At 40.7% G+C, this 25,539-nt stretch overlaps 1 protein-coding gene across 4 annotated transcripts in view; it reads right to left on the bottom strand.

Annotated features, from left to right (window-relative positions):
• The window catches only part of chchd3a (coiled-coil-helix-coiled-coil-helix domain containing 3a), a 69,761-nt gene that overhangs the window by 10,534 nt on the left and 33,688 nt on the right, over positions 1-25,539 (bottom strand). For 2 of the 4 annotated variants that reach the window (XM_069164898.1, XM_069164895.1), the window contains 3 exons: positions 21,419-21,433; positions 18,859-18,942; positions 8,927-8,997 (listed from right to left, as the gene is read on the bottom strand). In XM_069164898.1, coding sequence (XP_069020999.1) covers positions 8,927-8,997; positions 18,859-18,942; positions 21,419-21,433 — 170 coding nt within the window. The remainder of the gene's footprint in view (positions 1-8,926; positions 8,998-18,858; positions 18,943-21,418; positions 21,434-25,539) is intronic. The other 2 variants (XM_069164899.1, XM_069164897.1) reach the window with 1 other exon arrangement.

Below are 25,539 nucleotides of genomic sequence, written 5' to 3'. Positions count from 1 at the left end.
TTCTTCACCATCTACTCCATATTTCACCCTCCTTTATTCCCTCCCTCAATCCCCAGAGCTTCATTGGATATTTAATAAAACTCCATGTGGTAGGAGACACAGAAACAAACACATCCAACCAGATACAGTTGGTTATTATTTGCACTGTGTGTGTGTGTGTGTGTGTGTGTGTGTGTGTGTGTGTGTGTGTGTGTGTGTGTGTGTGTGTGTGTGTGTGTTGCGCCCCTGTACCTCAGAGACAGTAAATCTAAAAAGTCATATAGAGGTCTCGACTCGTGCCATCAGTAGCTGTAAAGGTCTCTATAAAGACTCCTTGTCCAACCCAACCCCCAACATAAACACACACACACACACGCACGCACACACACGCGCACGCACGCACGCACACACACACACACACACACACACACACACACACACACACCAAGTCTCTAAAGCCTTGATTCACTGATAGAGGCGAGAATGAAAGCGAGGTTGGTTTAGATATCTACATTACAGTCTCTCAGTGTGTCATAAATCACAAAGAGAAGAGAAACTGGGAGGGCGACAGCAGACAGTGAGGACAATCCACTGAGAAGAGATGCTTTATTTAAGAAACTGAGACAGAGATGGACAGTGTCGAAGACAAAACGGGGCGTCTATGAAGAGGAGAGAGTAAGTAGGAGAGGCAGAGGAAACACCTGAAGCTTTTAGTTTTTTTTGGTCCTTTGTGAAGTTTTACTTACTACGTACTTACTTACAAAAAAAGATGGTGAGGGGCAGGAATGATATGAGAAAGTGAACGTGTTCCACTTAACATGTAATAAAGCAGAACACATCACCTGCTCTCGCACCCTCTCTGTCAGGCTGTCCCTATATCATTTAACACAATCCCTTCTTTCAAGCCTCCCGCTGCACACGTCAGCACATTTCCATCGAGGGGACATATTCCTACGGGGCTTACGGCTTAAGCTGCATTCTTTAAAAGAACACATCGACTGCGAGCCGGAGGAGTTATGGAGATCGATGTTTTGGATTTTCATACAATAAACGTGTGTTAGGCCACTAGGAAAGGTATCAGTCCATTTTTCAAACAAACATATAATGACCACGATTACCATCGGCTGCAAAATCACAGAGCTGCGCACTAAAATGACATCCATAGATCTCTGTTACTGATACAGCGCGCTTCAATAGCCGAACACGTGTGCAAACAGGTACGTTCATCTGTCATAATTTCACATACATTACAGCTCTGAACAAAGACAAGGAAAAAGCACAGGGGAACTGGCAGGGATACAGAAAAATACAAAGTCCACTATAGCAGTGGAGAGTATTAAACTGTCCTCCGCTAAAAGGCATCAAGCCAATCTATTCAATTCAACTCTATGTTTACATCTACGTGGGTGTAATACATCATGCATCAGCAGTGTACTGATAGACCCAGACGAAGGAAGAAGCTGTCAAGCTGTTTCGAGAGCAATACATGTTTACAAAGAATTTTGATTCCTGTTTATAATCAATGTTTTGCTTTTACAAAGTTAATTGTTTATACAATTTGTATGAATAGTGATTTAATTTTTCAAGTTGGCTTGCACTAGTTTGTGACTTAATTATGATTTAATGTTAACATTTTTCTCTCATTGTTTGCAGTTCTTTTACTGGAATTTTAATTCCTGACCAATTTGTTGCTGCATTTACATTTTGTTTTACAAAGAAACATCTAAGTTAAGCCAGATGTGGCCTCAGACATCAAATAAAAAGTCTCTCCCACACAGGGAGGTTTACAGCTATTTAATTGAACACTTGTATCGGATCAGTACTCTGCACTAAGCCCAGGTATCAGTATTGTGACTGAAAAGGTCGGCTCGTTGCAGCCTTATAAGATCCCAACCATGAACCAAAAAAAGCCTCAGTTCAAGTGTCGCAGGAACCTTTAATCGCTGTCTCTCTTTCATTTCCTGTCACCTTCTTACTGCTGTTATCTAATAAAGGCAAAACATGCTAAATTTAAAAAAAAAAAAGAGAAAAGATTATGGTTCTGAAGCTTCTGTACTATACACTACTTAAGACATCATGGCAGAATGCATTCAGCTTGGACTTCTGAAAACAAAAGAATACAACTAAGATGTAGCAGTTGATTCTGGGTAGTTGCTGCTTTACCATTTCACAGGACTTTTCTGTATATAAAAACAACTCCCACACTTGTTCTAGTTTAACATGACGACTAATAATGTTACAATTTTGTTATCTTTAAAAAGCACTTGACCAAAAACAAGACGAACCTGATGAAGTCAGGTTCTACATGTTGGCAGAAATGATTTCTTTTGTCCAAATACCACAGACACAAAACACAAGCAACACATGCTGCAGCTCCATCGACAGTATGGATCAATCTCGCCTGCCTCCAGATTGAGTTTCCAATCACCACATTGTCTATTTATCATGATTTGGATCCACTCAGGGGTTAATAGGGTTAAAGGGTGGGAGCCGGTTCCCCCTTAAAAAGCCCTCATGTTCTCTCTAGTTAAGGCAGGCGTCAGTAATAAAGCGAGTAAATAAATACAAATGATCCAGTTAAGGAGAAAAATGACACACATTTCGCTCACGCTGCTTTTTAAAAGCAGACCTGAGTGACCTCCTGCAGTGAAATCCATCAGCATGGATGAGAGACTGAATGAGAGGGGGAAAAAAAAAAAAAAAGAGACAGAGGAAAGGACACAAGATAGAGACAGATTCAAGAAGAGCAACAGGGATAAAAGATTGGCAAATATTGGAGAGCAAAAGGGAGGCAGAAGCAGACAATAACGAAGAGGGAGTGAGTGAAAGAGATTTAAATGATGGCAGAAAACGCTGTTTCTACATTAAGTAAGCACTGAGGAAAACAAAGAGGGAAAAGGAGGGAGTGTGTGTCCTCTCTGACCTTCTTTACACACTCTCACAAGGACACTGGTTTCTGGCCTCAAGCAGAAGAAATGCCGGACATTTTACAAACACATATAATGAAAAGGACGTCCATATTTGTCAGAGACATGTGTGTATGTGCGTTGTGTGTCCGCGCCCACACTGGTCTCTTAAATTTCATGTGCTTTTTTACAGCCGGCACAGAAAATCTCTTAAGACCAAAAAGAAGAGCTTTTAAAGCAGTTATTGACTTCTGTCTCCTCGGCTGACCACCATCCTGTCTCTGCGCCAGAGTTGCTATAGCTACGGAACGGTGGTTCACCCTCACCTGACAGAAGGGGTCAAAATGCTGCCTAAGTGTGTCCCACCTCGCCGACTAGTTCACAGAAAAAAAAACATCTCTAACGACTACAAGTGAAGCGCATGGCAATTATCTGTCAGCTAAATTACTTCCTGTCATTTTTAGTGATTAAAATCTGCTGCTCGGCGCAATTAAAAATCAATAAATCATTACTTCATTAATTTTGGGACATCCGTATTATTCTCTTAAACAAACAGGAGCACTGCCAAGAAAATGAAGAGGCTCTACCTGCCTCAGCAGCTTATTCACATTTGGAAGAAACAGGGTGGATTTTGCAGGAAACCTGCTGGATTTTCTCCAGCGTATATATCCTCGTAAGTGAGATAAACCAAAGGCACAATGCAATAGTCCTGCAATGCTTTGTTGCAGGACTATTGGCTTGGATTGCATTGCATTAGGTTGCACAGAATTTCACAATTTTGTGACCACAACCTGTGTGACAAGAAGAAACAGTTTGGGCAAAACTAAGGAAAGGGTTTGTCAAATGCGAGTTTGACTGAAGGCAAAAACCTCCCCATCAACTTTAAAATATCACAATTAATTTGACTGATGTGTATAAAAATGTGGCAAGAAACTTTTTTAGATGCAGTAACTAAATACTTTGCTGGTGATATGCAGCAATTTATGAATTTAAGTAAATATAAGTCAAAATGATGGCTGTTTACTGCTGAATGCTTATGGTTAAAAGGAGGGGTGAGAGTGAGTGGGCTCCGATTTCTCCCACATAACAGGATGAAGAAGACAGACTGTCAGGTGTGCTCTCTTGACCGAGGCAGCACGGTTTAGAGGAAAAACAACAAGCCATTTACATTCAACAAGTTTTGCTCCACTCCTCCTCACTCCACCTTTGCGTGTTTGTGTTTGTGTGTGTGTGTGTGTGTGTGTGGAAAGACAAAGCGAGGACTGCAGCTGCTGTTATTGTCAACTAGATTAAATTAAAAAAAGATTTATTCAAAAGAGCTAAAAAAAAATAAATAAAAAAAAAATAAACAACAGACAAAGGGAGTGAGTGTGTAGCCTCAGGGAGGAAAAGAGTGACAGTGAAGTGACAGAATAAAATGAGATTTTATTCTCTGGCAGACTGTATGGGAGAAAAACTGCTTGGCTGAGACACATACCTGCACACTTAGTCATGAACACCACAGCGTGTAAATACGTAGCCTTTTCTGATCTTTGACTAATGTCACCGTGAAGACAGAAAACTTAGACAAGTCCAAGTTTTAGAGGCTTCACAGATTAAAAATGATAGTTTCAATTCTTTCGTATTGCACAGCCTTGTCAGACCCACCTTTTCACCGATATGTGACGGCCCATCTTAATTCCCTGGGCAAACACAGGAGTGACCAGCTCCAACAAAGAAGTTCAAAGCCCCGCCAAAGGTTAGCGCTGACAGGAGGCTTAAGACCACGACACCGTTCTTTCATTCCATCTTTTTTCGCATAATCACACATCGATCACTTTCCTCCACGACTGTCATCTTACATTTCAAACTGAAGCCCCATTGGGTCACTGCAGCCAGTGCGCACACACTCACACACCACAACACAGACATCATACACATGCACATGTGAGTATGTGAGCGGACACACACACACACACACACACACACGCCCTCTTACATACATGTGGCACAGTAAAGGTCACGCATTCACAGCCAGACAGTGTGACAATGCATCAGACTTGGATAAACAACTAGTGGTGAACGTGGCGGCATATAAATCAGAAGCAGAGAGATAGTCTCCTTTCTGCAGCCAACTGGGCGCTCTACAGTCCGTGTCATGAGGGAACGTGAATAAAAGCTCTGATCCTCCGTGTACGTGAGTGTGTGTCTTATACGGCGTGATTACATTATCTGGTACGTGTTGTGTACGTATGTAGGATAAATGTACACCAAATATCTTTTGTCTAGGTCTTTGAGAGGATGTTGTTTATGATATATATATGATGTCACACAGATGAGCGGCCTATCCTGCAGTATTTGTTTCTACTTCAGACAATATTGTTCATGTGGAGTGATGCAGCAATTATATTACTCCGCCTTCATGTCCAAAATTATAACTGTGAGAAAGTCGGAGAGAATGCAGATATGTACGTATCGTTCCATATAAAGATGTGTGTGTGCATTTTCTGTGAGTGTGTGTGTGTGTGTGTGTGTGTGTGGATGTAATGAGGTCACAGTGATGCAGTGGCGTTCCGGTTGGGAGAGCTCCATCATTCTCCGAAAAGTCTGGCGGGAATACCGCAGGAGGACGGCAGGGAACAGCTGTACGGTGCACAAACAACTGCTCATATACACAAGCTCACACTGCACACACCCCTCCCTCCCCTGAGTGCCTACCTCTCACACTTTCATTTATTTCTTTCAACATCGCCGAGGAAAATGACCACAGTGTACCACTGCAATGAATGGAACATATGTACTCCAGTTACCTGCTGAAGCCTGTTTGTACCACCTATTTGTAAATTACATGGTTAACGCCCGTGCATCGCAATCCACTATGAAATTCCCTAACAAGAACGGCAAAGGCTATTACTGTCGGTACAGAAACGCCTTCAAAACAGAGACACGGGAGTACGATTTTCATCTCAAGGTTGTTGTTTTTTTTGCTGCTAAGAATACTGGGTCATGAACCAATCACTTGTATTCCCAATCCTGTGTCAAACCAAAGTAATTATTTCCCTTGCTGACTTATTACAGAGCATCGACCAAAAGAACCTACATAAGAGCAAGTGCTACACATATCCGTGGCACGGGCGCTCCTCCCAAATCCGCTGTTGCAACCTGATTAAACCATCTTCTCCCGATCCCAATGTCAGTAAACTCAACCCGACCACAAGTCCTAATTAAATCCTCCAAAGTCATACAGTGAGATGTTTCAACCCTTGACAGACATCTGGTCCCACATCTCCTCTATTATAATAAACTGTAGCCTAATATCAGCCCTCGCGCTGTCTTTACAGCACCACTGACATGAGCTAAAGTGGAGAAATGAAGACAATCTAAGAGAGATGTCATCTCCCACACTTTATAACATTCTCACATTAACGTATCAAATGTTAATTCTATCTAGTATGGATAAGGCGCCGGCTCTTTTTTTCTTCTTTTTTTTTTTTTTTATCTCAAGGGGACATTTCCAGCTCTGAGGAAATCAAAAGCCTTTGCGAGACAAAAAAAAAAATATTTCCTCTTATTACTGAACAGAGGGCACAGATAGTATCTTATCTCTGTCGGGTCTCTGTCATAAGAGACACAGCTATGAGGGAAGACACACACATTGCGCTCACAAAAGCCGCTCATCATAGAAGGGCATACAAACATCATGCATGAACTTGCACACATAAACGAGGATGGGCCAAACACTCCCTGTTAAATTCAATTAACCCTCTGCTCTGATCCCCTCAGTGCATCCCTGCTCTTGTCTTGTAACACCAGACCTTCCCGCCATTTCATTAGCGCACACACACAGACACACACACACACACACACACACTCCTCTTTTGTCTTTCCGCTTTTGTAATCCAGTCACAGCCCTGCTAATGCACCTCCTATAATCAAATCCACCAATCGCGGCTTTCCGTACAAAGGCCCGTGTTCACATGACTACCCGCACATTAGCCCGACGTTTGCTTGCAGTTAGCACTGTCATTTTGCACTAATGTTATCCCAGTGTATCTTCTTTTTCTTTTTTCTTTAATGTGATTTGGGAAGTCTCAGCTCCGGCTTCCACGGGTCTAGCCCTAAACCCCCCGCGGGCTGAGCTAATCAGTTTCCGGCATTTCTGAGGGAGACAATGATCCTGGTGTTAGCGCTGGCTAATGACAAGCTAACACAATCAGTCCGGCCTCCCAAGAGGTGAGCTCAGAGCCAGGGCCCATTCTTGCCCCGCCTCCTGCAGGCTCCTCATCCACTTTCCTTACATTACTATGGAGCCTAATGGCCTCGTATTAAGAAGACAGATGGAACACGGACGGGAAGGGATTGTGCATCATCTTATGTTACATATACGTGTTGGATATGTGCTACAGTCATGACAGCTATATCGACTCCTCAATGATCTTATTTATTGCAAGGTGTGGCAGTGACCTGTATCTAGCGTCAGGGTTGGGAGCAAAGAATACACATGCCCAAATGTAGGCACTCATTGTAATGTAATCCGGATTTAAGAGAATATCTTAACAACAAAACTTTGTAGATTGTTGGTATTTTTCCAGGGCAAAAGAGCTTAAAATGTTTGAAAGCTAATGCATATTTTCTGATTTTTTTTTTTTGCAGGACTGCGGAGTAATCTTATGTCTTGATGCAGAAAATGTCCATGTTATACAACTGCTACAAAATATTTGTTGATACAGTTTGATTTAGGTTTGGTTTGAAAGATAAAAATACAGAATAAATTATACTCCTCTAACACTGAACTATTAAAAAGGAGCACAAGTCAGCAGAATGCGATCAGGATTATCAGTGAGCCGCATCATCAACATCAGCTAATGAGCCGGGCTAATGCGATTGTGATTGAAAGATGTTGGTTAGAATGTGGCTGTCATTTAATAGTGCATTCACTGGTCCACATGGACTTCTAATCTTCAGTGAATGCATCGTTTTACATAAAACACGTAATGTGTCCCAGAGGACGAGAATTTACGAGTGGTGGCGTCGCACTTGACCGATATGCATGCAGAGGCTCATGCAATTTCGAGGGGGAGAGTGTAACCCAGGTTTATTTTTCTGAAATTACAATTTACAGATGTTTCCTAAATGCCTCACATACAGGCTATCAGTTAAAGCACACAGAGAAGTCTCTACGAGTCCCCACAAGTGTGTGTCCAAAAATCAGAGCACCTTATTTGATTGTTTTTAGGGTATGGGAAATACTGAGTATACCAAGATCATGGAATAAATACCAACCCTATACAGGAAAAAAAAAAAAAGCTTTTTGGTGAAAAATTCATTAAAAAAATAAGAAGAAAAATGGACAAACTGTTGGCATGTGATTTACAGTTGTGGACACTTTAAGGCCAATTCCATATTTTGTTGATTTATGAAGTTAAAGTAAATACAATCCCTGCAGCAAACAGACAATAAAAGAGCCTTTTCCTCAAATGTTAATGCACTGCTGGTTTTGTTTTTACTTTTTGTGTGTGCAAAAGGTTTTGCGTTCTTTTGATCAAATGCAACTCCTTTTCCGTTCCAAACAAGCCTTTGGTGGTTGCGGACAAAGACCTCAATTTTAACTTCATCTGTCCAGCACTTCAAAAATGTTTCTGGTTTATCCGGGTGTTGCTTTGCATACTTCGGACATTGACTTCTCTGATGAGCTTTCCTGACTCTTACATGTAGACTGTGTTTGTGAAATCAACAACAAAGGAGAAAGTTGTCTCTGTCTTTCAGATCTTAACTTGACATCCACAGTTTCCCTTAACATCCATTTCTTAATGACCTTTCAGACAGTGGAAATTGCAAGCTGGAGGTGCTCCGATTTCCTTTTATAGCCGTCTCCTATTTTGCAGACATCAGTTAGCTCTACTTTTATTTCCCCAGTTAGTAGCTTAGAGGAACTCATGGTTGTTGAGTGTTACCACAGGAAACTTTGACGTAGAAGGGTGCCCAGAATTAAGCACAATTATAGCTGTTTAAACTCTATTTTTGAAAGTTAAAGGACTTGGACTGACAGTGTGTAAACTTACTTGTATTTGGCATTCACTTGGTCTGCAGCTTTGTGGTAGTTCTCGGTGGTGACCTTGTAGAACTGAGCACTCTGCAGAGAGAGAGAGAGACAGGAAAATGTGATTTTTAAGTTCTTGTATAAAAAAGAAAATCAGGTTGAAACTATTTAGACAAAGGAAGCTATTTCAGCAGAGCGGCGCTTCTTTGCTCTGCCTCATCTCACAAACTTCATTCAAATCTAATGAAGACAGATATAACCAGAACAGGTCACAGTTGGGTTTCCTGCCCACAGCATAGAAGCTAATATTATGATTTTTCTTCTACGGTTGTGCACAATGTGTAATTTTACCTCTGTGTATGTGTGTGTGAGCATTTTGGGTATTTGCGTGTACCTGTGGTTGCGCTCACAAAAGACTGCTGTAATAACAGACAGCAATTCTGTAAGGCCACCAGGTCGATAGTCAACAATGTACAGTCCAGCGGTCATAATCCACCAGTGACCCATAGCAAATGAGCCAGTAGCAGGACAACTCCACCTAAATGACCTCCTTCAAACACAGCAATATAACCCGACTCCCAGACCATTTCTATAACCCCAGGTAGATCTGTCTTGTCAGCCCGCAGTGGCTGTTATGGACATTTATACTCAAATTTGTGAGAGGTTGTAAAGTGTGATGGATAGCTTGATTGAGAGTTGAATGAGGTTTTTATGGAGGGTAATTCCTACCAATATGAATGTCGTTCTGTGGAGGAATCCATGTTAAATAAATATAGTAATACTTGCATTATGACTGACTAGAAAAACTAAATTCACAAAACTTTCTTTTACAATAGACCAATTTAAGGTTTTGTGCCATCACGTGTTGGGTTCATGTTTAGATACACAATCCACACAATCGTTGGCAGACATTTACAGGGTTGGCAATATAATAATTTAAGAAAAAAAACATTGTCTTATCGATCAATCTTATCTATGCTACAAAGTTTTGCAAAGAAACAGCAACAAAAAAACAGTTAATACATCGACGCTACACTGACTAGATACCAAACACTTGTTTCATCTTGCATAAATTACAGTTGCAGTATAAATGTGATAAATTCAAGCTTGGTGCAATCTGCTCAAACTGAACCTCTTAGCAGGGAAGACATTCATCATAGTTCAGAAAAGATCAATAGGAATGAACTGCGCTGCTGAAACGATCAATAGTCATGTGTTGTAGAGCTAAAAGAGGATGGGACATGACAACGTTGACAAAAGATCTGATACCAATTTGTGCCTTCTTCATTTGGACAGACGCTAAAACCGATGAGCTGCAAAGGGTCAGAGTACTTTACTTTTTCACATTTAGACATAATTTGTAAAAATTATGTTTGTTTCTGACATGTTAACATCAATATGCAGTGTGTCCAAGGTATGCACATGCTCAAGTGTGAATCTGAAGAAGGGTGTAAGTGAAATTTCAAATTGTGTATAAGAATTGCTTTGATTTTGTCATAATGCAGATTGAAGACAAAAAAGATGCATGACATGAATAAAACAACAAAATGTGGAGAAATAATAATAGGCCTGAATACTTTACCAACCCACTCCGGTTGTCCCTCAGGCAGACAATAGTTTATATGTAAAACAGAGTAAAAGAGTATGCCCAAATTGTGAGAGTTAACTTGTAAGCTCGTGCTGTATTGGTGCCCTCTTGGCCTTGAAACAAGTGGGTTTCAGTTGAGACAAAGGAACTGTCAAGCGCTCAGGAGGAGGATTTAAAACAGAAGCTTATTCACAGATAAAAAGGACTAAAAAGAGTTTTTTGGGGCTGCTAAAGAGGCAAGAATAAGACTTCTCCTGGGTGCTGAGATTGAGCCACTGGAAGAAGAAGAGAGACAGACAGAGCTAGATTTGGGTCTCTGTCTAGAATACTAAGTCTAAGGTAATAATACCTGCCTAAATGGTAAAGCTGGCACCAATCAGCACACTAATCCACCTGAGAGGACAAAAGGCCATGTGTGTCAATGATTGCAGAGCCACTTACAATACACGTACACACAGGCACGCACAATGCACATGCTTTCACACACCTACACACACGGCATGGGTTCACGATGTGTGGAAACACTGCTTAAAGCATCTACATGTACCCTGTTTACTATATATAAGCTGGGATGCACTAAAGAAAATACTAAAAGAAAAAAACAAAACTCCTCCCTCAGCAGCAGGGAGACAGGAGGGCAATTTGTGTGATTACCGAGTGGTCTCAAATTGTGGTGTCCTGCTGTTGTCCCAACTGATTTAGAGAGCAGTCCTGACCTTTTATTAGCCCACGGAAGAGAGACCTTGCTCAGTTTGGCTGAAAACATTCCTCCCTTGATGAACATTTTTGGAGCTGCAAAACACAACCTTGCTGTATTCACACAAATAACGTTTTTGTGATCGCTTTCTGCTTTTTAGCAATTCTTTGCGACAAGATGAACAGGATTGTGTAGTTACAAGAATCTGGTAGTGTATTACCCTCACGTGGAACCAAGTTTCTTCCACCTCTGTTTATTTTCACCCCATTTACTCTATTTGCTTTGCGCTAGGTTTTTAGCTCATCTGGAACAAAACAAAATGCTGGTGGGGGGTGTCAAAGACAAATTAAGTCATTACTGCTAATGCACTGCAGCGATATGGAGAAGATAGAAGCGGCACCCCAACAACGGCCAATTTAGACAAAAAGCTTCCAATTTTTAATGAATAAAACAAATAACTCCCTGTACTGATGGCTTCTTTTTCTTATCTGCCGCTGAGCAGGAGGGCCGACATGCAGAGAAGCCCCGCCATGGCCAGCATCACGCTTCTGCAGAGCTAGAGAAAATGAGACTTCTGCTGCGTGCTCATAAGGAGACCAAGAAAGCTGGTAAACTGTTTTTTGTTTTTGTTTTTGCTTATTGTTTGTACAATGAATTGACTAAGCATTTCAAGTTTTGCTTTAAGGGGTGAGACAACATCCGAGGGTGAGGATGCACAGATAAGAAAACCAGAACTGTCCATCTTTGGGAAAAACTCCTAAAAGGATCTATTTTCAGCCAAAGCAAACCAAATCTACGCATCACCTCCTCTGACCACGTGCTCCGACAGAACGCAAGGTTAATTTTAGCGGCGGTGCAATGCCATACAAAGTCAATGGGAAGATATAATTAGACTGGGCCGCGCAACCTAATGCGGTCACTCGTCCACACAAGTGGAATTGTTTCCGCTTCAGAAAGAAAAACGTGCGCGTATACCTGGGTTTTGTAAATCTGCTTCATCAACATGCAGAGACAAGAGGGTAAAGGAAAGACGGGAGCGTAAGAACACGAGAAATCTATTTCCTCAGCAGTTCTCTCGACACACCGCAGCTACATCAGAGCCAACGTCAAAAATCGGTCAAATTTGAAACAAATACTTGCTTTGCTTTCATTCTGAACACACCATATATCTGAAATGTTGTTTAATCTGTATAAAAGATTTTGGGTCAACGAGGGTTATGGGGCTATGTACTGGACAAATTATTGGCTGGAAACCATCACTTATTGGCCTCTGCTGGTTCCCTGGCAACCTCACAGATTTTTGCCTTTGTGACGAGTTAAACTGTTGGTGGTAGCTTCAAATAAAACAGAGTTAATTGAGCATCATCTATCTTTTCACCCAAGGAAATAAGTGCAGTTCCCAAAAGGTCAAACTAATCCTTAAATTTATAAAAGAAATTTCAAGTGCAAACCAGTAAATGCTAATTATATATATATATATGTATATATATATATATAAAAGGTTTTCCGCAAAGCCAAGCTAGCCACTTTCAGCACAAAAATGTGTCCAGCCTTATTTTTGTTTTCATACAAGAACAGAAAATTATAAAACATCTTTCAGTATAATCTAGTCCACCCACAGCATCGGCAGAGAAACAACTTAAATCAACACCTCTGTGACTTAGATGTAACAAAACTGCACCCTATAAGCTCTTAATTCAAAACTTGTATCCCCGCATTAATTATTTGAAAGTTAAAGCTGCAGGATTTTTCCTTTTTTTTTTTTTGACATAAATGAATGTGCCACCCTGTTGTTGTGAAATCACCATTCCTTGAAAAGACTTCCCCTTAAATCCCTGTGAATCCCATCATGCGGCTAAAACAGCAAACAGTGTCAGACACAATGATTTAACACTGCAGCACACTGTCATGTCTTCACTCCGGATTACCCAGTCTCCGCTTTTACAACCGAGCCACACCGAGCGCTTCGTAGTGAGGGGAAGAAGGAACTCCCAAAATGTATAACAGCTTTACTGCCGTACAGGAAACTATACGGGTTTTTTTTATATTTTACTATTTCTATGGCTAGCAAACAACAAGCAAAAATACTTTTAGTTCCAGTGTTCGTGAGATTGAGGAAGAGAAGGATGAGGGAATGACTGGCAGAGGGAGCGATAAAGCCAGCAAGTCAGAGGCAGAGACAGAGATAGAGAGATAGAAGCCATTACTGTTTTTTTAATGCTCTTCCTCTTGTATTTCTTCCTTTCACAGTGCTGTGGAACTTTGCTATGAGATGGCAATTGCTGCTGTGATTGTCCTCCGTGGGAGAGCAGAAAAATCCAATTTCATCGATATACAAGGCGAAAAGAAAGATAGAGAAAAAAAAAAAAAAAAAAGAAAAATCCTCTCAAAAAAAAAATGAAATTGAGGCACGGAGGGGGGGGGGGAGAGGGGGGAAGAAAAACACCACTCAAAAAATAAAAAAGGTGAAAAAGAGATATAGAGACGTGGTGGGGAGGGAGGGAGGGACGGAAGGAGGGCTGCAACAAGACATGCTATAGGAAGAAAAAAAACATCGGCAAGTTGATTGTTAAATATGAGATTGTTTTACAGCGAGGCAGGTATTGAGTGAAAATGTAATAAATATATAGATATTGTTTTCAGGGGCTATTTGGTAGCTGTGGCCCAAAATGAGCAGCAGCAGCGGAGGCAGCCGGCTGAGCTGTCTGGGAGCCGGGTGATGGCCTGTCACTGGAAGCCCCCCTGATGAATGGCCATGTTGGATTGGAACAGACGTGTAATATATATCAGACTTATATTCTCTCTCTCTCGCTCTCTCTCTCTCTCGGTTCCTCTGCCTCTGTTGGTCGGGGTGAAAGATGCTGGGAGAATCCTGAGGTGAGGGAGGAACCCAGAGCAGCTGGAGAGATGACACTAAATGTGATGGGAGATAACATTTAGCGAGCAGTTTGCTCTAAGTGGAATCAAATTTGCTGCTTTCTGGTTCTGCAGCCAGAAGTCATTGGGCTTTGATAGCTACAGTGTTTGCAGATAGTAGAACTACAGCTACCCACCAAACCAGCATCATGACTCGCAACTGGTCAACTACTGTATGATATGTGACTGACTATGCCATATATTTTTTTTTCTTCTTTGAAGTTATATAAGTTTACTTACAGTGTCCAAAAAAAAAAAAAAAAACACCTCAGATTTTTTTGAGCGAGCAGCTTATTACTACTCGCAGTAACGTTTTTAAATTAAGCGCCCTCCAGTGGTTGTATAAATAATTGGGTGTTCTGGAGAAGTGACACAGTTCAGATGACTTTTGTATTCGTTTTTAAAACCGCATTTACTGTTGCCATGACGACAGAGGAAATAGTAACTTTATGGCACAACCCAAACCATTATTTTGCCTAAACCGAACCAGGAGTACTCTGGTCAACCTTTGTTGTGTTTAAATGTGCTTTGCCTAATATTGGGAAAACTCCCGTAGATTGTATTTGAGGGTCTAAACAAACCTATATGGACTTGTGCTGTGTGATATCTTAAAATTAGTCCTGTGTACTACCCCTGCAAACACGAATCATCTTGCTCAACATATCTTAAGGTAATACTTACATTGCGTAATACTGTATTATCAACAGAATGAAGAGGCATTTAACAATTTTCACCATCACTTCATTTGTTAATGATTTCACTAGTGATTGGTGATTTGTTCAATCTGTATTAGAAAACAGGGGAAAAAAATGACAATCTCCTATGTCCCAAGGTGACGTTTTCAAATGTCTTATTTTGTCCCACCAACAGTCTACAATTCAACCACAAAAGCAGCAATTTCTCACATACCTGGAATTAGACACATTTTTATATTTGAAGTGCGATGCATATAGAGCACAGATGATATATTCTGTCCATACAGATACAGGTACATAATACTGATCCTGAATTTGCCTTTTTTTTTTGCACAGAAATGACCCGACCAAAACAACAACATACAGTTGACTAACAATTTGACATGGATATAAATACCGTGTGTTAGTTGTTAGTTGGACTTGTGCTATGTGATATCTTAGCACAAGTCCATATAGGTTTGTCTTTAATACTTACTTGTTTGTAAATTACCGTAAATGTTCAAGATTGCTTTTCTTTTGTTAATCGAATCTTTATATCTTACTTTAAATTTGTTCTCTGTATTGTGTATACATATTGAGCTCCTTCATCTGGAGTGGACACCGATAAGCGAGCAGGAATTACTGTCAACACACAGCAACGCGCACATGCCAAAAGTAATTCTGGCTTGTGTTAGGTGAAGAGCGCAGGAAATGAAGAGCGGCTGGACTGCGTGCCAAATGGGGCACTGTGGCCAGAGCAAGAGAAAGGAGCGTTATTAACACAGCCCAAACAAACGACAACCCCTATGGAGTCCCAAGCCGCATGTTGCACAGTAAGAAAACATGCGATATGCCCACCATTGATCCTCAGTTACACTCAGGAGCACAGGATCACACACCGTCACACAACATGCACACATGGCTGCTACTTCTGTTGTGCGTTTTCTCCACAGCCCATAAATCCTGATCAAATCACTTGCAAATTGAAATCATGGGGTTTCTGTGCAAATTTTTGTGGTTTGGAATTGAATCTATTATTTAGTTCCTGTGCATAAATCAATAAATGAATCAATGTCAACATTGTTCATTTTTAGCGACCCGTGTCTCACTCTTCCCACTTTTTCCTTTTCACTGATGGCTTGGAATAGTCTTTCAACCTTTTCTTTACTCTTGTTCTTTATCATTCAGTGACATTTAAACTCTTTACCGCTCTTCTGTCTCTCCCTTTTTCATCTTTTTCTTGTTCTCTATCACTCACTCACAAATGTCACTTTATCATAATTTCTTGAGATACCTACTCAGACAGAATCTCTGACTTCCACTTTGTCTCCAGCTGTCCAGCTTCTTTTTCTTTCTTATCTTTTCTTAAGTTGAATCTCTACTTCCTCATTTTTTTTCCCTTTGAGTTTTAACACGGTATCTCGTTCCTTATTGTCTGTCCATCCCTCTCGGTCCTCTTTCAAGCTTGTGTTTCTCTCTGAGCTGTGAAGGTGATTTGTTGACACTTTGATCTAAGGAATATTGACCAGAGGCCAGCATGGCTGATGGATGGCCAGTGCCTGGAGTCAATAATGCCTGTGTTAGTTTGGACTCATCACTTCTCCCATCCAAACACATATGTGCTCCCATACTATATGATACAGTAGAGCTACAGTGCCCAGTGATGTAGTAACGCAATAGGAGCTGATGAAAAGAGAGAAGCTTGTCTGTGTGACTGGATCTGTGGAATTTCAACTTCCTGCGGTCTTTGCCGTCAGTCTTATTGTTTTCTTCACAGCTGATCCAAACACATTCCCTGATGGGTCAATATGAAAAAAAAAAACCCGAAACATTTGTAACCTCTATTGGCCAATATTGTAGAACAGTGACTCCCAAACTGTAGCGTGCGAGGCTCCACCTGGTTGGAGGCAAGAGCATTGCTGAAAAACCTAACATTTGCACTCTAACTGCAATTTGCATTCCCAAGTTATTCTTTTTTTTTTTAAATTTCAGACAAAAGCTGTCAAATAGACACATCATATTACCGTGATGTCAAAAATTCATTGCATATTATTTCACTATTTTAGAAATACTTTTTTTCCGCGCTTAGTCACGTAGGGTGATGTCATGTGCGACACAGTATAACACTAATGTTGGCTTGACGAGAATAGATTCGAACCCTTTCGTCTTTTAAAATGGCTGCAAGACTCAAAAAACAGCCGAGAAACATGTAACAATGCTGGATCTGACATGTCAGATGAACCTTTCAATGCTGAAGAGAAGTCGGCAGTTGAGCTGCCAAGTGGCGCTTTTTCTTTTGATTTTGAAACAGCGCATTATTATTGTTATTTAGCCTTTGTGAGGCTATTGCATGGCTGAATGTTTTTATTTCATGAAAAAAAAAAAAACGGTATCTACAAAGGGCAAAAAGAAAGAAATGCAAAAATGCAAAGTATGCTGTGTTTCGAGGACTCTTCATAATAACGGTGTGCTCACATATACTGTTAAGCATTCATGAAATAATATACCTTAATTTTAACTAAGAAATCACATTTGAGCTATTTAGATAAAGACAAAATTATTTTACAATCCGTTTTCATTTGGGACTCAGAATAGGAATATGTGAGTGTCTCTTCCTTCCTTCACAATGTTTTCACAACAGTGTACAATTTCTATTTGGCTTCCACTATGGGGGCATTTGACTTTTTGCACCCTCCAAAGGGAGAAAACGCCTTCCCAGCATGAAGGTGTCGTTTAAAGCACATGAAATAGAATTATATCCTTCCTGAGATACACTTATGATTTGAGATCCGCATGAGGGCATCGCTTTTAGCACATTTTAACATGGCGTTTGACCCTGGTTACCTGCCTCGTGGCCGTCTCTCACTGGGACCAGCATGGAGCTGCCCCTTGAAGTGTGCCAAGCGCGGCAGCTGACCCTTGTCCCTATCCATAGGACACTGGTTTGACAAGGAACATCAGGGTAGTGTCATTTTCAGGGACATGAGGACACACACAGGGATGAATGCGTTTTAACCCTTTATGCTTCAGGCAGACAGTGAAATTCAAAGACAAAAAGAGCGCCAGAGAGCCAAAAAGTGGCAACGGGACAATTACAGGGAGGCAGAGAACGAGAGAGAGCGAAGGACAGCAATACACACCTCACTGGTGAACACATGCAGAGTTTAAGTTGAAGGATGATAACAAAAACAGTGGGGCAGTGGGATGAAGAGAAAGAATAAATGCGACTGTGCTTTGACTGAGCCCAGTCATGCTCGAGCCCACTGTGTCTGATGGCTGTGCATGAACACGCGTCCTCGCTTGTGTGACCGGTATGTGCGTGTTTGTGTGTGTAGTTCTACGTGTCAGTGACAGCATTATTCAATACAGGTATGTTATAAAAATATTTCCAGAAGGAAAAACTAGCACTTTATGTTTTTGAAAACAGCAGTGATGTCATCTCGCTCGGTGCCTGTGTAATGCGGCGTTTAGTTTCAACTTGATGTTGTGAAATAAAATATTCTCTTTAATTGTGAGCTTGTTTGGTTTTGTTATTTTATTTATGATTTTTATAATATTCACGTAGTTATGTGGAGCTGTTTATTTTTTGAGTGTTTTGTTTGATTACCATAAAATCAAAAAGTCTAAAGAGGCAAGTTAGCTTACACTAGTATGCAGTGACATGATTTCCATAAGGCTTAGGTTAAATACACATGTATGGTTTGTACAGCACTAGATATGGTATGTACAGTCAGGCCCCATCTATGTTTAGGATTGTTTTCTGGCTTTTCAAAATATTCTTGCAACTGTATCTCCAAAATAAAAATCACCATCCGATCATATAGAAATCATTTTTCACTTTCACAGAAAGAGAAAAAGCGGTTTTAGAAAAAAGTTTGTTTCCCCAACTTTGGCTGAAAATAAAGCTCAGAGAAAGGTTAGAAAAGCCACATTCATTAAAAGTGGCAATATAAAAATAAACCCTAATTGTGAGATCAATCAGGTTTTATTATTATATTTATGCCATGACTAGCAGAGGCTAATTTGCTTATGCATTTATATTAACCACTTTATACTGTATGCTGCAAACTGTTCCTTACCCTGTTCTCCAGCCGGGCCACCTGCTCTCTGTAGAAAGCATCCTGCCTCTTTAGATCTGCTTCCCTGGCCTCCAGCTGCTTGGCCTAAACACACACAAATAAAAACATATAGACACACACACACAAGGACATACCACATGCAGCAAACACACATGCATGCACAGAAGAGAAGAAAAAACATTACTTATGCGCTCAGTGGAGCATTGCCAATTTCAACAAAGTAATCACAATAACACACAAACACACAAGAAAACCTACATATCACAGGGAACCATAATGAGGTGTCAGACATATGTGTATAAGGAGGAGACACTTTTATAATACAAGACATGACCTCAGATTATTGGTTCAGAGTATACACCAGACTGAGTGTGCATCGCGCCAACAAGCATGATCAGTGGTTTCAGAAAGAAACCAGGAGCCACTTATCTTTCACTTTCTGCGCAGTTTGTGTTGCAAATAGAATTTTAAATGGATAAAACCGCCATTGTATCATCAATATACATTTAATAACTAATTAAGAAAACCCCGTTTGCTTTCATTATTGTTGAGATGAGAGTTTCCCTGTGATAAATTAAATTGACTGGATATAGTTTGAAGAGTCTCACTTCATCGTATACTCACACTACGTGTCAGGCCAAAAAAACAAACCATGAGGTGCAACAAAACTCTCTGTAGACTTCTGTGATTTTGGTTGTGGCAGGGCACAGATCAAGGCAAAAGGTAGAAACATTTGTTTTTTAAAGCTTTGACAGTTCTCAGGAGCACAGTGCCCTCAATAATTAAAAGTCTGGAACCACTATGACTCTACCCTCAGTTGGCCATCGTGAGTAACAGAGCAAGAAGGGCTTCAGTCGGGGAGGTCCCACTGGTCACTCTGACAGAGCGTCAGAAGTCCTCTACAGAGATGGAACAACCTGCCAGAAGGACAACTATTTCTGCTGCACCTCATCAATCAGGCCTCTGAGGTAGGGTGGCAAGACAAAAGCAAACGGTACACGGTGTGGAATCCTATTTGGACTTCACTTTGACAAATGGTATTTAATGGACTCTGAGTATGGTAAAAAAAAAAAAAAGATTCTGTGGTCTGATGAGACAAAAATTGATGGCAAACACCAGGGACTGCTCATCATCACCTCAATGGTGAAGCACGGTGGTGGCAACATCATGATAAGGCCAACGTCCAAATGTACACCCCTTTTAACATTTGTGGAGAGAGCTTTAAATGGCAGTTCACAGACATGTCCCATACAATCTGTCAGGATCTGCCAGGAAAAATAAAATGCATTGTCCAAATTCAGCTGAAGGTTGTCGAGAATTACCCAAGAAGGACAAAATCTTTAAGAGCTGCAAAAGAGGCTTCTACAAAGTCCTGAATCAATGATCTGAATGTTTTTGTGAGCGAGAGATTTCAGTTTTTGAATTGTCGTAAATTTGGAAAAAAGTGTGCTTTCCCTTTGTTATTATGGGCTGTTGATTGTTGACCAAAGGGAAAAAATGTCCTCCATTTAAGATTAGATTTACAACACCATGAACTGCAAAAAGCGAAAAGGTGGAAACTAATTCTGAATTCACTGTACATACACCCCAGGTAGAGATAGAGGATTTCTGCAAGTATGGTACTATGTGCACATTTTGTTTAATGAGTAGAGAGTGTGCCTGCGTGTCCACGTGCGTCAGACTGATCATGCCTTGGCGGATACTCTAGACGTTTCTTTGTCCTCTTGTGTTCAGTCTTCAGCCAAACTACTATCAGGCGACGGAGATACCATCAGTTCTCAGTGTGAACAAGCATCGTGGTCTGGCATATACAGTATATTTATCCAGCCTACTTATCTCCTCTGTTCTCCCCTCTACTGTGACCTTCACTAAACATATGGCTGACTCTGTTATGTGATTTACAGGACAGATAAGACCTGATATATCAGCTCCTAGAGAAAAAAGAAAAATACCATCATATTGAAATTGAGGGTCAGAAACTCAAATCTAAATGGTATTATGGATTATATTTTTATGAATAATAATAAAAAGGTCAGCACAGCTATTTGGACCACCTGTTTTTAGTTGTGGAATTACCTATCATCATTATTTTGTCAAAACCTGTCGGTGTATTGATAGCTGTGCATGATAACAGTGATGATTTGGGATTTATAGATTTGTTGAACTGGGAGTTGTTTCAAGCAAAAAATAAAATGTGTACTACATTTTTAAAGAGTGAATAAACACTATATAACTATGAATAGAGATGAAAACAAGACACAGATTTATGCTTCCCAAAACAAAAAGGAAATTTGAAGGCCCAACCCAGAGCATTTTGGTTGACAGTTCCGTTCTGTTAGTAGCCTGTGTCTTCAGACACAGACTGAAATCCTCAGCTTATCTATAATTTTACAAAGTATTTGAAACAAGAGAGCTGTATAAGTAGATCTTCAAACTGTGGAGCATCTAAAAAGCCTGGTGGAGAGAAAAATGTAACATGTCAAAGAAGGTGAAAGGAAAAATTATTTTTTTTGACTCTAGTGAGTTGTGTCTAGGAGAAAGTAAAGACCCCCAGACTTACCTCGAGTCCAATCGCCTGAATAAGAGAAGCATTGAAAAAAGAAACAAGAGAGAGAAAAAGACAACGAGTATAAAAAAAAAGGGTCTCTGATTCATCCCTGAACATCTTCAAAGTGACATTTGGGATGGTTTAGTATTCAGAGGCACAGGGTGACCGGCCACCACACTGTTCTGCTTCAATACTCCCACTTCTTCCTCTCAATCTCCTTTCTCACGAGCAAACACACACGCACACACACGCACACGCACACACACACACACCATACATGTGTGATATGTATCCATAAACCAAATGCACACGTGCATGGTTGCATACATTCAAAAACGCACACAGACGAGTGTCCTAAATGGAAAACAGTCTCGGAGCCTTTCCTTTACACACTGCAGGAAGTTGAAGGGACAAGTGTGAAGAAAATACAACATATGGAGGAGGAAAAAAAACAACACAGTTTTCCCCTTCCAATCTCTACTACACTGATAACCATTTGTGTTTGGCTACTCAACACACTGCAGGCGAAGCTGAATGCTCTATGCATTGTGATGAGGAGCCGTGAGGAGTCTCAGAGAGGAGCTGTCCTCGCATGAGATAAGTGTGTGTGTGTGTGTGTGTGTGTGTGTGTGTGTGTGTGTGTGTGTGTGTGTGTGTGTGTGTGTGTGTGTGCGTGCGTGTGTGTGCGTGTGTGTTTGTGGGGTGAGGGAGGCGGGGGGGAATGCAAAGCTTCCCACGCAGGCAAACACCTGCATATACACACTGTTTATGTCATCTCTGAGACCAGATATAAATAAATAAATAAAAAACCACAGCATCACTTTATCACATTCCCAACAACACTCAGCTAAGCAACACCATGACTTATTTGCTGCTGCTGTCCTCAGCGCAGCCTAACATTAGCCGGTCTTATTGCTGTGGCCAGACAACTGTCTCCATTGTGGCCCCTTACGAGACTGAAGTGCCAGCGTGTGGCCGGTGTTACACAAAAGCTGTCAGCACTTCAAGATGGAATCAAGTTGAACTTAAACCTGAATGATAGTTCTGGGTGAATGTACTCTGAAGTACACCCTTTAACGGAGACGAGAGGTAGGACTGTTATGACCTCTAAATATGGTATCGATTCCGTGACTGCAATCACGGCCTCGAGGATGGATTGGCAAAGTTTTCGAGAGACTGGATTACATTGGTGGGGGTGCCAAAAAACTGTCTCCCACCAACAGCTCAATTTAGGCCGAAGAGACAGGGGATGACGGGACGGAGGGGAAACACAGCGGAGAGGATTGGCGGGGGGTTGTGTACCGTCACAAGTGTGTCCAAACTCGATGTTACGCTGGTAGGTGGTGACTAAAGACTTCAGCTTTGCAGGGTAAAGACAAAACATGCACGCAGACGCCGAGACACAAACAATGGCTCAGACACGGATCTGTTACACACAAATCATCGCGTGCGCACACGTGCACACGCTCACACCAGCCTGAGCAGCTGTACCCACAGCGAGAGGGTGGAGAGATAAATGTGTGCTGAAGGCGAGACTAAAGGGGTCATTAAAAGAGGAGAGGTTGTGACAGAAATGTGTGCACAGGGATTTTCTTTTTTTATTCACTTTTGTGTGTGTGTGTGTGTGTGTGTGTGTGTGTGTGTGTGTGTGTGTGTGTGTGTGTGTGTGCGGGGTCAAAGAGGAGGGCCAACCTGCTCACATGGAAATTGAACACACACACACACGTTTACTTCTGACTGATTAATCCCATTCAGCAGACTTTAAAGATAATCTAATCATACTAAAGGCCACACAATAGGACAGATTTCACCACTGCCCACACACCTTTTGTCCCTCTAATGAAGAGGCGGTTGCAGATTGAGTAGGAGGGCTTAGGTACGTTTTGTTTTTTGTTGTTGTGTTTTTGTTTTTGTTTTTGTTTTTTTTTGGGGGGGGGGGGGGGGGGAAATTATGAGCCAAAAAAAAAAAAAAGGAAGTGAACTTGAGAGTGGAAAGAACAGCGCTAAGAGACAAAGAGAACGAGGATAATAAAAGGTGATGATTCATCAACGGAGGTGTCAAGAATGGAGAACTGGCTGTTTGATGGGACACTGGGTCAAGTGTGTCTTTATGCATTTAGAAAGAAGTTAAAGAGAAGGGGAGAAAGTAAAAAGATAGTGGAGTAAATACAAAATGAGGAAGGAAGCTTTAACAAGCTTCCAGCAGCAAAATTCAAGTTTGGAGCAAAACTTTTTGGCCATTCTAATTCAGCCTTACTCTGTCTAATTATCCTGTACAGCAACCCTTGACGTAGGAAAAAAAATACGTATATATATACCAGTAAAAATATGAACAATACCCCCCACACCTCAGTCCACACACTCTTATTTGTAGCCCAGGAAAACACATGAGCATCAACAGCAAACTTTCACATCACTCTTCCTGCATCCATCTGCCCCGGTCTCTTATTAAGTACAGTAGCACGATGGCTGAGGGTGACAGGCGGTTGAAAGTGAGACCGTGGTGGTCAGATTAAACGAATCGTTTAGGCGAGGTGATCGCCTCTGTGAATATCAATTAGCCAGCCGCTGAATAATTAAGGACAACCATGTTTTTTAATTAGCTGACTGCCGCAGTTTGAGCTGGGCACAGAGGTGGAAAAGAGGAGGAGGAGGAGGAGAAGAGGGGGTGGAGCAGAAGAGAGGAGGATGGAAGAAGGATGAGAACAGGTGGATTTTGCTGCGTCAGCCCCTCCCCACCCTCCCACCCACTCACCGCCTGTTCTCTCATTGCATTGCTCCCAAACACTCCATTTTCTTTCACACCTGCTTTTTCATTTAAAGTGTCCTCTGCCATGAGTTTTTTTTTTTTTTTCTTTTAAAGCATTTCAAGGGACTGAAATAAAAATAACTCTTATCTGCAGCATTCAGCAGGCTTAGGGCAACTGCATAGGGGCGGACATTTATAGTGTATATATAGAGATGTGTGTGACAATATACAGGTCTCTGTTATCATAAAGACATTTATAAGGATATCATATTCAAAAACTGTCAACTCTTGAGGCACCATGGAGACACAAAACACAACGAAATAAAGACTGCAGTTTTAACCGGTGATGTTAGCAAGTGAGATGTAAGTAATTTAAATGATGTCATTTTTAAATTGTTTCTTTTATCAGCTTTGAGAGGCCTGAAAGGATAAAACTTTCTAGTATCCTTTTGGGGTGGACAAATATATCTAAATCACTTCAGTATCACAACTATATATTTACAATGTTTATATCAATACACTCACTCCCGAATAGATATTTAATTTATATTTTCCATAGCAGCAAATGCAAAAAAGCTTGCAGCTAACAGCTCAGGAGCAAGCGAATAGCTGTTCGTTTGTTTAAACAAAAGGTCAAAACTTTCAGATTTTCCACTCACAGAGAATGAATTCTCGTGTTTAACAGTGCACTGACTGGTAACAGTTTCATTTTCTGCGAACAGCTAACTGTTTTTGTCCAACCATCTGTTGACTGGAAGAAAAAAACTACATCAGCAAATCGACCCGAGAGGAGCAAGGTGCTTCAGAATAAAAGCACCAGTGATTCCATTTTTTTTTTTTTTATCCATTTCATTATAAGAATTTATTTAACTTCACAATAACAAAACTTTATGGAACTAACTTTTATATTTGGCAATGACCTGAAGGGCTTCATAGCATTGATGCTGCTAAAGTAAAACTTTGACTGGCACGTCCAGTGTATTTTGTATTTTGGAAAATGTACTCATGATTTTCATAGCCCCAAGAAGTGTATGAATGAGTATTTTCCTGTGGTCTAGAGTTAAGAAAAAGTAAAGCACTATATATTGTAATAATATTTTAAAAAATGATTTATGGCATAATTCAATTTAAAACAGGTTCACAATGCTAGTTGCCAAAAGCATAAATACCATTTCATCAAGAAAAATACAAATTCTCATTGCTTTAGAAGGAAAAAAAAATAAAATTGATTATGGCTATTAGCAGTTGTGTACAAATTCCATTTTTCATTTCATACCTCAATAATGGAGACTTCTATATCATAATATAATAAAGTGACTCTGTTTCACTGTATGTCCGCTACATGCTAATAAATCATGCTAGATGAAAATAATCTTGCGTGATG

The sequence above is a fragment of the Embiotoca jacksoni genome, unplaced genomic scaffold, assembly GCF_022577435.1.
Source record: "Embiotoca jacksoni isolate LCO1_2020_lvr unplaced genomic scaffold, fEmbJac1.0.p SCAF_32, whole genome shotgun sequence".
NCBI classification, from domain to species: Eukaryota; Metazoa; Chordata; class Actinopteri; family Embiotocidae; genus Embiotoca; species Embiotoca jacksoni.
This window is presented reverse-complemented; position numbering and strand designations above follow the sequence as displayed.